The sequence below is a fragment of the Chiloscyllium punctatum genome, chromosome 34, assembly GCF_047496795.1.
Source record: "Chiloscyllium punctatum isolate Juve2018m chromosome 34, sChiPun1.3, whole genome shotgun sequence".
NCBI classification, from domain to species: domain Eukaryota; kingdom Metazoa; phylum Chordata; class Chondrichthyes; order Orectolobiformes; family Hemiscylliidae; genus Chiloscyllium; species Chiloscyllium punctatum.
This window is the reverse complement of record NC_092772.1, coordinates 43,245,460-43,257,126: the sequence shown is the minus strand read 5'-3', so window position 1 is coordinate 43,257,126 and position 11,667 is coordinate 43,245,460. Positions and strand designations below refer to the sequence as shown.

The window sequence follows — 11,667 nt, the reverse complement described above, 5'->3', positions numbered from 1 at the left end:
CATGTTACCATTCAGAGTGATGTAGTTTAGTGGTGGGGGGAGGGGAGCTGGAAGTAGAAACATAGAAAATAGGAGTAGGAGTAGTCCATTCAGCCCATCAAGCCTGCTCCTTCATTCAATATTAGGCTGGCTGATCATGCATAAGGCAGCAATATTCAGATACCAGGAGCTTGGTTGGCTAATTCTGGAGGAACCAGACTCTTTCTGAGGGTTTGGGGTATCGTTTATGTATTTTCAGGCAACGTCGTGATCAAAGAATTGCAAACTGGCAATGAAAAGATCAGTGCCTGTGGAGAGAGAACCTTCTGAAGAAGGGGAACAGGACACAAAACCTTAACTTGGTTTCTTTTCAGTGGCATGGTGGCTTATTGGTTAGCACTGCTGGCTCATAGCACCAGGGTTCCAGGTTCGATTCCAGCCTTGGGTGACTGTGTAGAGTTTGCACATTCTCCCTGTCTCCGCGTGGGTTTCCTCCAGGTGCTCCAGTTTCCTCCCTCAGCCCAAAGATGTGCAGGTTAGGTGGATTGGCCATGCTAAATTGTCCATAGTGCTAGGTGCATTAGTCAGAGGGAAATGGGTCTGGGTAGGTCTTCAGAGGGTCAGTGTGGACTGGTTGGGCTGAAGGGCCTGTTTCCACACTGTAGGGAATTGAGTCTAATCTAAAAAAAATCTTCTTGAAGAGACTATACTGCAGATCTACAAAACCCTGGTGAGATCCCACTTGGAGTAAATCTGGGCACCACATCTTAGGATGGATAGATTGGCTTTCGACAGAGTACAATGTAGGTTTACTTCAGGGGTCAAGTGAAAAAGAGAGATTAAAGAAATTAGACCTTTCTATTGAGCTGAGAGGATTAAGGAATCTTCAAGAAATTAGCAGGAAATACAGAGTAGATAAAGAGAAGCTATTTCCACTGGTTGGAGATTCTATGACTAAGGAGGGCACAGTCTGAGAGCGAGGGCCAGACCATTCAGGAGAGTTGTTAGGAAGCACTTCCACACAAAAAGTGCTCTGGTTTCCTTCCACAATCCAAAGATGTGGAGAAATAATGTCAGAATTTGCTGGAAAAGCTCAGCAGCTCTGGCACTGTCTGTGGAGATAAATCCGAGTTAATGTTTCGGGTCGAGTGACCCTTTCTCAGGTGGCTAGGAAAATGTCAATTTATATGGAGAAGATGAGGAGGGAGTAAGGAGTAAATGATAGGTGGGGATAGAGCTCAAAGTGAGAAAAGAACAATTGGACAGACATGGGAGTGGATAAAGATCTGGCGAGGATGGTGAATAGATTATTAATGGGGACTGTTCATGGCTAAGAACGGGGATGTACAGGTTAGGTGGGTCAGCTGTGGGAAATGCAAGGTTTCAGGTCTATGGTGGGTTGGGGTGGCTATGTTTGGGATGCTGTCTGAAGGATCAATTTGAACGTAATGGGCCAAATGGTCTTCTTCCACACTGCATCGATTCTATGGGGCAATATGCCAGGATGTGGAGTTAGGCAACAGGCATTGAAGGCTCAAAGGGCCTCTTCCTGTTCCAATGTTCGTCAATCTCATAATCTGTCTATAATCTATCCATGTTTCATTATTTCACTACTTATGGCTGAGGTGTTTTCTGCTTTTATTGAGCATGCTATGTAAAATAAAATGAAATCAATAATGCAACAAAAATGATAGCAATTTCAATTCAGTCTATTCCACTTGCAGCTTTCTACCTTTTTATTGAGTTGGAGAACTGTGCATCTCTCTCCAATTAAAATAATCAGGCACTTTCCGTTAGCAGGACTTTCCGTACAGAGATAAACTCTCACACTGAAGAGAAAAAGTGTCATGTTGCCTGAAGAACTGATTCATTGCTGCAGCTGTGAGAGCAGTCTCAACGTCTTAACATGCAGTTGGAATTCTCAAGTAAGGCGACCAGAATTCAGGGGAAGTTCCAAATTGTACAAAATGCGAACAGTGTGAGGGATGGAGGAAGCAATCAAAAACTTTGCCAAATTGATTCATTTCAAAGGCAGAACAGACTCAAATTTCATGGCAGGTCCTGAGTATCCTGCGTGGGAAAGTGAACTGTATGTAGTCTTGGCGGTGAAGGTTTTCATTTCTTGCAGCCTTCTCTCTGTGGCCTGCTCACCCTCATGTTTGCCCTTCACAAAACGTTTGATTTGATTTTGAATTGGTTCAATTTAATATTGAGATATTGACATGTTAACCAGATAAATCATCCCTTACATGTACATCAGGGTAATAGAACAAAATGCAGAATATATTGTGATAGCGACATAGAAAATGCAGAGAAAGGTTAACTGGAATATATCAGAGATACTTTCACAATCCTGATAACAACAGGAAAGAAGCTGTTATTTTAATCCATGTTTCAACTTGTTGTATCTTCTGCCCGATGGAAGAGGGTATTACTGGCGTGGGAAGACCTTTGTTTATGTTGGATGTTTTCTTGAAGCAGCAGGAAGTACAGACAGAGTCGATGGAAGAAAGGCTGGTTTGTGTGATGGACTGAGCTGCGTTCACTACTCTAAAGCATTGTCTAAAGCATTCACTTCCTTCTCTGGGCACGTACCATTTCAAAACCCCCTTTTCCCCATTCTAGTTTCAGCAGGTTGCCTGCAGGTCATCAAATAACATCCACTCTTCTCTTCGAAACTGTTGATGTTGTTCACTGGTTACAGTCCTGTAGTTCCTGAAAGGGATCAAAAATAAATTTGCTGTTACTTGGTCAAACAATGTGATATACAAGACTGCTCAACGTCATCAATATTTTTACACTCAGTGGTAGAGACTGCCCACGGATTTATTTCAATTGTCTGGGAATGTTTCACACAGTCACTTGTGTTCTGTAAAATTGCCACATGGCAACACAGAAAATACAAAACAGGAGTAAGACTTCAGCCCCACAGGCCTGCTCCACCAAGTCAATAGGATTGTGGCTGATCACTCAACTCAGTCCCTTTGCACTGCTTCCCCCATTTTCTCTCATTGGTCACTTTAGCCCCTAAGATTAGATCCAACTCTGTCTGGAACAACACTCAACGTTGGACCTGACTGCTTTTTGTGACTGAGGATTCCACAGGATGCCCATTCTCTGGGTGAAGACAATTCTCTACATCTCAGTCCTACCCAGTCTCCTTTAGATTGTGAACCCCCTGGTTCTGGACTCCCAGCACCACTCAGTCATCAGGAACACGCTTCCTGTGTTTACCCTGGCTAATCTTGTAGGTTTCTATGAGATTCCATCCCCCCAGCCCCCATTCTCCAGTGAATACACATGCTCAGTTTTGGTTTTCACTGTGGTTTTGTTCAAGTTAAATTGTCTGACATGAATACAAATCCTCACTGAAACCACGAATAGTACAATGTTATAAGCCAATAGATTAGTGTGACAGTTTAACATTGAATATCATACATTCATGCAGCATGGAAACAGACCCTTTGGCCCAACTCATCCACGGTGATCAGGTTTGCTGAACTGGACTTTTCCAATATGCCCGTGTTTGACTCATATCCCTCTAAAACTTTCCTATCCACGAGCCTGTCCGAACATCTTTTAAATGTTGGAATTGTCCTTGTCTCTACCACTTCCTCTGACAGCTCGTTCTGTGCACACACCACCTTCTGTATGATAAAATGACCCCTCAGATCTCTTTTAAATCTTTCTGCCCTTTCCTTAAGTCTATACCGTCCAGTTTTTGACTCCCCCATTCTATCAAATGACTTTGGCTATTCACCTTGTCTATGGTCCTCATGATTTTATAAACGTCTGTAAGGTAATCCTTTCAGGCTCCTATGCTCCAATGGAAAAGAGTGTCCCAATTTATCTACCTTCAGTCTCGCTGACGTCCTTGTAAATCTTTTCTGCACCTTTCCAGTTTAATAATATCCTTCCTATAGAAGGGCAATCAGAATTGTACACAGTATTCCGAATACGACCTTACCAAGCCTTGCACCATGATGTCCCAAACTCCTGCACTTAATGCTCTGACCAATACAAACACCTTCTTCACCAATGCCTACCCTTGAAGAGCATAACAGGATGGAAGTGCAGGACAAGCGCTAAAGTGCCAATTTCCAATTAAAAGGCTCAGTACTCACCGTCTCTCCATGGTGAGCTGGACGCAGTGTAGTTCCTTCTGAAACAGGAGAATGCATGATAAGGGGAAAACTGAAACACGACAGATTCTGCAGATCAGAAACTAGCACAGAGAATGCATCTGGGGAGATAGAGAGAGAAAGAGAGTGAACGTTGTGAGACCTCTGTCACTCTTCTTTGGTGAGTTCCAAAGAGAAGTCATATTGGAAATGTGAACTCTGTGCCTCTCTCTCTCTCTCTCTCTCTCCACAGATGCTGCCAGTCCTGCTCAGTTTCTCCCACATTCTCAGTGATAATTATTTCACTTTCTGCAATTAATTAACATTGAAGGTCACACAATGTTCATAAAATCACCTTGTCTTCACGATGATAATCTACTGATAAATAAGCAAGGCCTGTTGACTAAAAGATAATACAATAATGCTGTGGATTTTATCCTATCCTCCTCACAGTGACTAAATAATGGAAGTGAATTTTGAAAGAGTTTGAGCAAGGTGTTAATGGAATATCAGTGCAGCCCGCGTAAAGAGATAATTCTCACATCTCTGTTCTGATAATATCTCTGAAATGTCTCAGTCAGCCCCATCGTAGGTCTTGGCTCATCATGAGCTCGGAAGTAAGCATTTTGTGGAATGGTCACATTCATAGCTTTGTGGGGGAGAATACAAGGTGAGGTCTCTCGCACAGGGCAAGCTAAGCATTGGAGCATCTGCATTTAAAGGCCCCAAAAGCTTCTTGAAAACACATCCCTTTAATATTTTGGCCTGACCCATATTCTGTGATAAGGATTCCCATAGGCGCAACACTCTCTGGGTGAAGACACTTCTTTTCACCTCAGTCCTGAAAGGTTTACCTCTTACCCTTAAACTGTGACCCCGGTTCAGGACTGTCCTGATCACCAGGATCATCCTTCCTGTGTTTATCCTATCGAGTTCCTGTGGGAATTCTACAGGTTTCTATGAGATTCCACCCCTCAATCTTCTAAAACCCAGTTAATATTGTTCTAATCAATGCAATTTCTCAACGTCTGTCCGTCCTGTCATCCCAGGAATCAGTCTGGGAAGCCTTTGCTGTAATCCTTCCACAGCCACAGTAGCCTTCCTCAGATAAGAAGACCCCAAAACTGCAAACACAGTATTCCATTTGTAGAGAGGTGCAAGAGAGGAGGGGAGGACCGCTGGGAAGGTGAGTAAAAAACATTTTTTGAACAGAACGGTGAGGAGAGAAGGCGGAGAAAAACGAGGGCTTCCAGGAAATATTTAAGTGGGTGAAAGCTAAATCTGAGACCATACACCTAGGGCCTCCCTCCCACCCCCTTCCTCTAACCTTACTAAGAGTCTTTAAACATGGGAAGTTTTCAGGTTTTCTCATTTCTTTTTCTTTTCTTCTCTCCCTTTGTTTTGTCCTGTGCGGGCTTTCAGAGTAGCGGGATATGGATGTTAGGGCAGTTGCATGTTCCTCCTGCAGAATGTGGCAGGTGAGAGACACTTCACATGTCTCTGCCGACTACATCTGCGGGAAGTGCACCCAACTCCAGCTCCTCGAAAACTGAGTTAGGGACCTGGAGCTGGAGCTGGATGGATTACGGATCATCCCGGGCGGCTGAGGGGGGAATTGAGAGGATGTACAGGGAGGTGGTCACTCCCCAGGCACAGGGTAAGGACAGTTGTGTTACTGTCAGGGGGAGGAAAGGGAACCAACAGACAGAGCAGGGATCCCCTGTGGCTGTTCCCCTCAGCAATAGTGATATCACAGGAGGCTCCCAAGCACTGAGGATGAAACGTTTGCAAGACAAATTCCCAGCTCGGCGAACAGAACCACAACATAGTGATATCATTTTGGATACTGCAGGTGGGGACAGCCTAGCAGGGGGAAGCCTTAGTTGTCAGGTCTCTGTCACTGAGCCTGTCACTGTGGCTCAGAAGGGAAGGGGGAGAATAGAAAAGTGCTAGTGGTAGGGGACTCAATAGTTAGACGGATTGACAGGAGATTTTGTGGTCAGGAGGAGAACGCCAAGAAGATACGTTGCCTCCCCGGTGCCAGGGTCCGGGATGTCACTGATCGGGTTTACGGAATTCTGAAGGGGGAGGGTGAGTAGCCAGAAATCATGGTACATATTGGCACCAATGATATAGCCAGGAAAGGGATTGAGGATCTCAAAAGTGACAACAGAGAGTTAGGTTGGAAGCTGAAGAGCAGGACGAGTAGGGTAGTGATCTCAGGTTTGGTACTGGTGCCACAAGATAGTGAGGTGAGGAACAGTCAGCGATTGTAGCTTAACACTTGGCTGCAAAGCTGGTGCAGGAGGGAGGGCTTCAGATACCCTGATCATTGGGAGACCTTCTGGGGAAGGTGGGACCTGTACATGGTGGGCACAAATGTCCTGGGTGGGAGATTTGCTCGTGTGGTTCGGGAGGGTTTAAACTAGTTTGGCAGGGGGGTGGGAATCAAAGCTACATATCTGAGAGGGGGGCAGTTGCAGACGGGGCAGTGACAGGATGTACTGAATCTATCGGGAAGGTTTCCATGCGATGAAACAAAGGGATCGGTTAAAGTGTGTGTCTGCTTAAACGCAATGAGTGTCAGAAATAAGAGTGACGAACTTAGAGCATGGATCAGTACTTGGGGCTACGATGTTGTGGCCATAACGGAGATGTGGGTTTCACAGGGGAAGGAATGGTTACTTGATGTTCCAGGGTTTAGAACATTTAAAAAGAACAAGAAGGGTGGAAAAAGAGGAGGGGGTGTAGTATTGCTAATCAGAGAGTACATCATAGCTACAGAAATGAATGTTGTTGAGGAAGGTTTGTCTACTGAGTCAGTATGGGTGGAAGTTAGGAACAGCAAAGGAGCAGCTACCTCATTGGGGGTTTTCTACAGACCCCCTAATAGCAGTAGAGAGATTGAAGAACTCATATTTTTTGGAAAAATGCAGAAGTAGCAGGGTTGTTGTCATGGGTGATTTCAACTTTCCCAATGTTGACTGGAACTTCCTAAGTACCGATGGTTTGAATGGAGCCGTTTTTATCAGATGTGATCAGGAGAGTTTTTTTTTACTCAGTATGTCGACAGGCCGACGAGGGGAGAGGCCATTTTGGATTTGGTGCTTGGCAATGAGCCAGGACAGGTCTCAGATCTCACGGTGGGAGAACATGTTGGTGACAGTGACCACAACTGCCTCACATTTATCATAGCCTTGGAGAGGGAAAGGAGCAGTTACCAAGGGAAGATATTTAATTGGGGAAAATGAAATTATGATGCTATCAGACAGGAGTACAGACTGGGAGCAATTGTTCCACAGAAAGGGTACAGCAGACATGTGGAGACTATTTAAGGAGCAGTTGTTGCGAGTGATGCACGAATTTGTTCCTCTGAGACAGGTAAGAAGAGGTAAGATTAAGGAGCCTTGGATGATGAGAACAGAGGAGCTTCTCGTCAAAAGGAAGAAGGCAGCTACGTAAGGTGGAGGAAGCAAGGATCTAGCACAGCTTTAGAGGATTACAGGCTTGCTAGAAAGGAGCTCAGAAATGTTGTGGCCATAACAGGGACATGGGTTTCTCAGGGGCAGGAATGGTTGCTGGATGTTCTAGGGTTTAGAGCATTTAAAAAGAATAGGGAGGGGGGGAAAAGAGGAGGGGGTGTAGCACTACTAATCAGAGAGTATCACAGCTACAGAAGCTTCCATTGTCGAGGAAGATCTGCCTACCGAGTCAGTATGGGTGGAAATTAGGAACAGCAAGGGAGCAGTCACCTCGTTAGGGGTTTACTACAGGCCTCCCAATAACAGCAGGGAGATGGAAGAAAGCATAGGTCGGCAGATTTTGGGAAAGCGTGGACATAGTTGGGTTGTTGTAATGGGTGACTTTAACTTTCACAATATTGATTGAAACTTCCTTCGAGCAGAAGATTTGAATGGAGCTATTTTTGCAAGGTGTGTTCAGGAGGGTTTCCTAACTCAGTCTGTTGACAGGCCGATGAGGGGAGAGGCCATTCTAGACTTGGTGCTCGGAAACGAGCCGGGGCAGGTATCAGATCTTGTGGTGGGAGAGCATTTTGGTGATCGTGACCACAACTGCCTCACATTCTACATAGCTATGGAGAAGGAGAGGATCAGGCAAAATGGGAGGATATTTAATTGGAGAAGAGGAAACTATGATGCGATTGGACATGAGTTAGGAAGCATGGATTGGGAGCAGTTGTTCCATGGTAAAGGCACTACAGACATGTGGAGACTGTTTAAGGAACAGTTGTTGCAAGTGATGAATAAATATGTCCCTCTGAGACAGACAAGAAGTGGTAAGATAAAGGAACCTTGGATGACGAAAGCGGTGGAGCTTCTCGTCAAAAGGAAAAAGGTAGCTTACATAAGGTGGAGGAAGCTAGGGTCAAGCTCAGCTCGAGAGGATTACAGACAGGCGAGGATGGAGCTCAAAAATGGTCTGAGGAGAGCCAGGAGGGGGCACGAGAAAGGCTTGGCAGAACGGATTAGGGAGAACACAAAGGCATTTTACACTTATGTGAGGAATAAGAGAATGGTCAAAGAAAGAGTAGGGCCGATCAGGGATAGCATAGGGAACTTGTGTGTGGAGTCTGATGAGGTAGGGGAAGCCCTAAATGAGTTTTTTGCTTCTGTCTTTACGAAAGAAACAAACTTTGATGAGTGTCGAGCTGCGGATGTGGTGTATATGGACTTCAGCAAGGCATTTGATAAGGTTCCCCATGGTAGGCTCATTCAGAAGGTCAGGAGGAATGGGATACAGGGGAACTTAGCTGTCTGGATACAGAATTGGCTGGCCAATAGAAGACAGCGAGTGGTAGTAGAAGGAAAATATTCTGCCTGGAAGTCTGTGGTGAATGGTGTTCCACAGGGATCTGTCCTTGGGCTTCCACAGTTTATAATTTTTATTTATGACTTGGATGAGGGGATTCAAGGATGAGTCAGCAAGTTTGCAGACGACACAAAGGTTGGAGGTGTCGTTGACAGTATAGAGGGCTGTTGTAGGCTGCAGCGGGACATTGACAGGATGCAGAGATGGGCTGAGAGGTGGCAGATGGAGTTCAACCTGGATAAATATGAGGTGATGTATTTTGGAAGGTCGAATTTGAAAGCTGAGTACAGGATTAAGGATAGGATTCTTGGCAGTGTGGAGGAACAGAGGGATCTTGGTGTGCAGGTACATAGATCCCTTAAAATGGCCACCCAAGTGGACAGGGTTGTTCAGAAAGCATATGGTGTTTTGGCTTTCATTAACATGGGTATTAAGTTTCAGAGTTGTGAGATCTTGTTGCAGCTCTATAAAACTTTGGTTGGACCGCAGTTGGAAGACTGCGTCCAGTTCTGGTCGCCCTATTATAGAAAAGATGTAGATGCTTTGGAGAGGATTCAGAGGCCTGAACTGGAGGGCTTATCTTATGAAGAGAGGTTGACTGAGACGTTTTTCATTGGAGAAAAGGAGGAGGAGAGGGGACCTAATTGAGGTATACAAGATAATGGGAGGCATAGATACAGTCGATAGCCAGAGACTAATTCCCAGGGCAGAAATGACTAACACGAGGGGTCATAGTTTTAAGCTGGTTGGAGGAAAGTATAGAGGGGATGTCAGAGAGTTGTGGAATGCGTTGCCAGCAGCAGTTGTGGAAGCAAGGTTATTGGGGACATTTAAGAGACTACTGGACATACGTATGGTCATAGACATTTGAGGGGGCATACATGAGGATCAGTGGTCGGCACAACATTGTGGGCTGAAGGGCCTATTCTGTGCTGGACTCTTCTATGTTCTATGTTCTAAATGGACTGAGGAGATCCAGGTGGGGGCACGAAAAAGGCTTGGCAAGAAGGATTAGGGAGAACCCAAAGGCATTTTGTTCATACGTGAGGAATAGGAGAATGAACAGGGAGAAAGTAGGGCTGGTCAGGGATAGCGTAGGGAACTTGTACGTGGAGTATGAACAGATAGGGGAAGCCTTAAATGAGTTTTTTGCTTCGGTTTTCACTAAGGAAAGGGATCTTGTTATGAATGAGAACTTTGAGGAGCTGGAATACAGGCTGGAACAGATCAAGATTGATGAAGTTGATGTGCTGGAAATTTTGGCAAACATTAAGATTGATAAGTCCCCAGGGCCAGACCAGATTTATCCTAGGCTGCTCCGGGAAGTGAGAAAACAGGTTGCTAATCTGTTGGCGAGGGTATTTGCCACCTCGCTCTCCATGGGAGTCATACCGGAGGATTGGAAGGAGGCAAATGCTGTTCCACTTTTCAAGAAGGGAGTAGGGAAATCCCTGGCAATTACAGACCAGTCAGTCTTAAGTCTGTGGTCAGCAAGGTTTTGGAAAAAATTCTGAGGGATAGGATTTATGACTATTTGCCAAAGCATAATGTGATTAAAGGCAGTCAGCGTGGCTTTGTGAGGGATAGGTCATGCCTCACAAATCTTATTGAGTTCTTTGAGGAAGTGACAAGACAGGTCGATGAAAGTCGAGCAGTGGATGTGGTGTATCTGGACCAGCAAGGCATTTGATAAGGATCCTCATGGTAGGCTCATTCATAAAGTCAGGAGGTACGTGGAAGAGGGAGATTTGGCTATCTGGTTTCAGAATTGTTTGGTTGACAGTGGTTATAGATGGAAAGTATTCTGCCTGGAGGTCAGTGTTGAGTGGGGTCCCACAGGGCCTCTGCTCTTTGTAGTTTTTATAAATGACTTGGATGAGGAGATTGAGAGGTGGGTTAGTAAATTTGCCGATGACACAAAGGTTGAAGTTGCCATTGATAGTACCGAGGGCTATTGCAGGCTGCAGTGCGACATAGACAGGATACAGAGCTGGGCTGAGAAATGGCAGATGGAGTTCAACCTGGATAAATGAAAAGCGATGCATTTTGGAAGCTCAAACTTGAACGCTGAATATAGGATTAGGATCCGAGCTACACGGAGAGGCTGAACAGGCTGGGGCTGTTTTCCCTGGAGCGTCAGGGGCTGAGGGGTGACCTTATAGAGGTTTACAAAATTATGAGGGGCATGGATAGGATAAATAGACAAAGTCTTTTCCCTGGGGTCAGGGAGTCCAGAACTAGAGGGGCATAGGTTTAGGGTGAGAGGGGAAAGATATAAAGGAGACCTAAAGGGCAACTTTTTCACCCAGAGGGTGGTACGTGTATGGAATGAGCTGCCAGAGGATGTGGTGGAGGCTGGTACAATTGCAACATTTAAGAGGCATTTGGATGGGTATATGAATAGGAAGGGTTTGGAGGGATATGGGCCGGGTGCTGGCAGGTGGGACTAGATTGGGTTGGGATATCTGGTCGGCACGGACGGGTTGGACTGAAGGGTCTGTTTCTATGCTGTACATCTCTATGACTCTATGACTGGCATGAGGGGTCATAGTTTTAAGATTTTAGGCCAAAGTTAGAGAAGAGATATCTGTTTATGCAGAGTTGTGAATGCATTGAATGCGTTGCCAGCTGTGGTGGTGGAAGCAGAGTCATTAGCAACTGCTGGACATGCACATAGCCAGCCGTGAATTGAGGGGTGCTCACTTTCAGCGACTGGTGCAGGAGGAACACAGGTCTC

At 45.4% G+C, this 11,667-nt stretch overlaps 1 protein-coding gene across 1 annotated transcript in view; it reads right to left on the bottom strand.

Moving 5' to 3' along the window:
• Positions 1-1,090: 1,090 nt before the first annotated feature.
• Positions 1,091-11,667, bottom strand: part of LOC140459008 (leukocyte immunoglobulin-like receptor subfamily A member 3) — a 28,409-nt gene continuing 17,832 nt past the window's right edge. Inside the window, exons 7-8 of the mRNA XM_072553723.1 lie at positions 4,104-4,141; positions 1,091-2,694 (exon numbers count right to left, since the gene is read on the bottom strand). Coding sequence (XP_072409824.1) covers positions 2,671-2,694; positions 4,104-4,141 — 62 coding nt within the window. The 3' untranslated portion in view covers positions 1,091-2,670. The remainder of the gene's footprint in view (positions 2,695-4,103; positions 4,142-11,667) is intronic.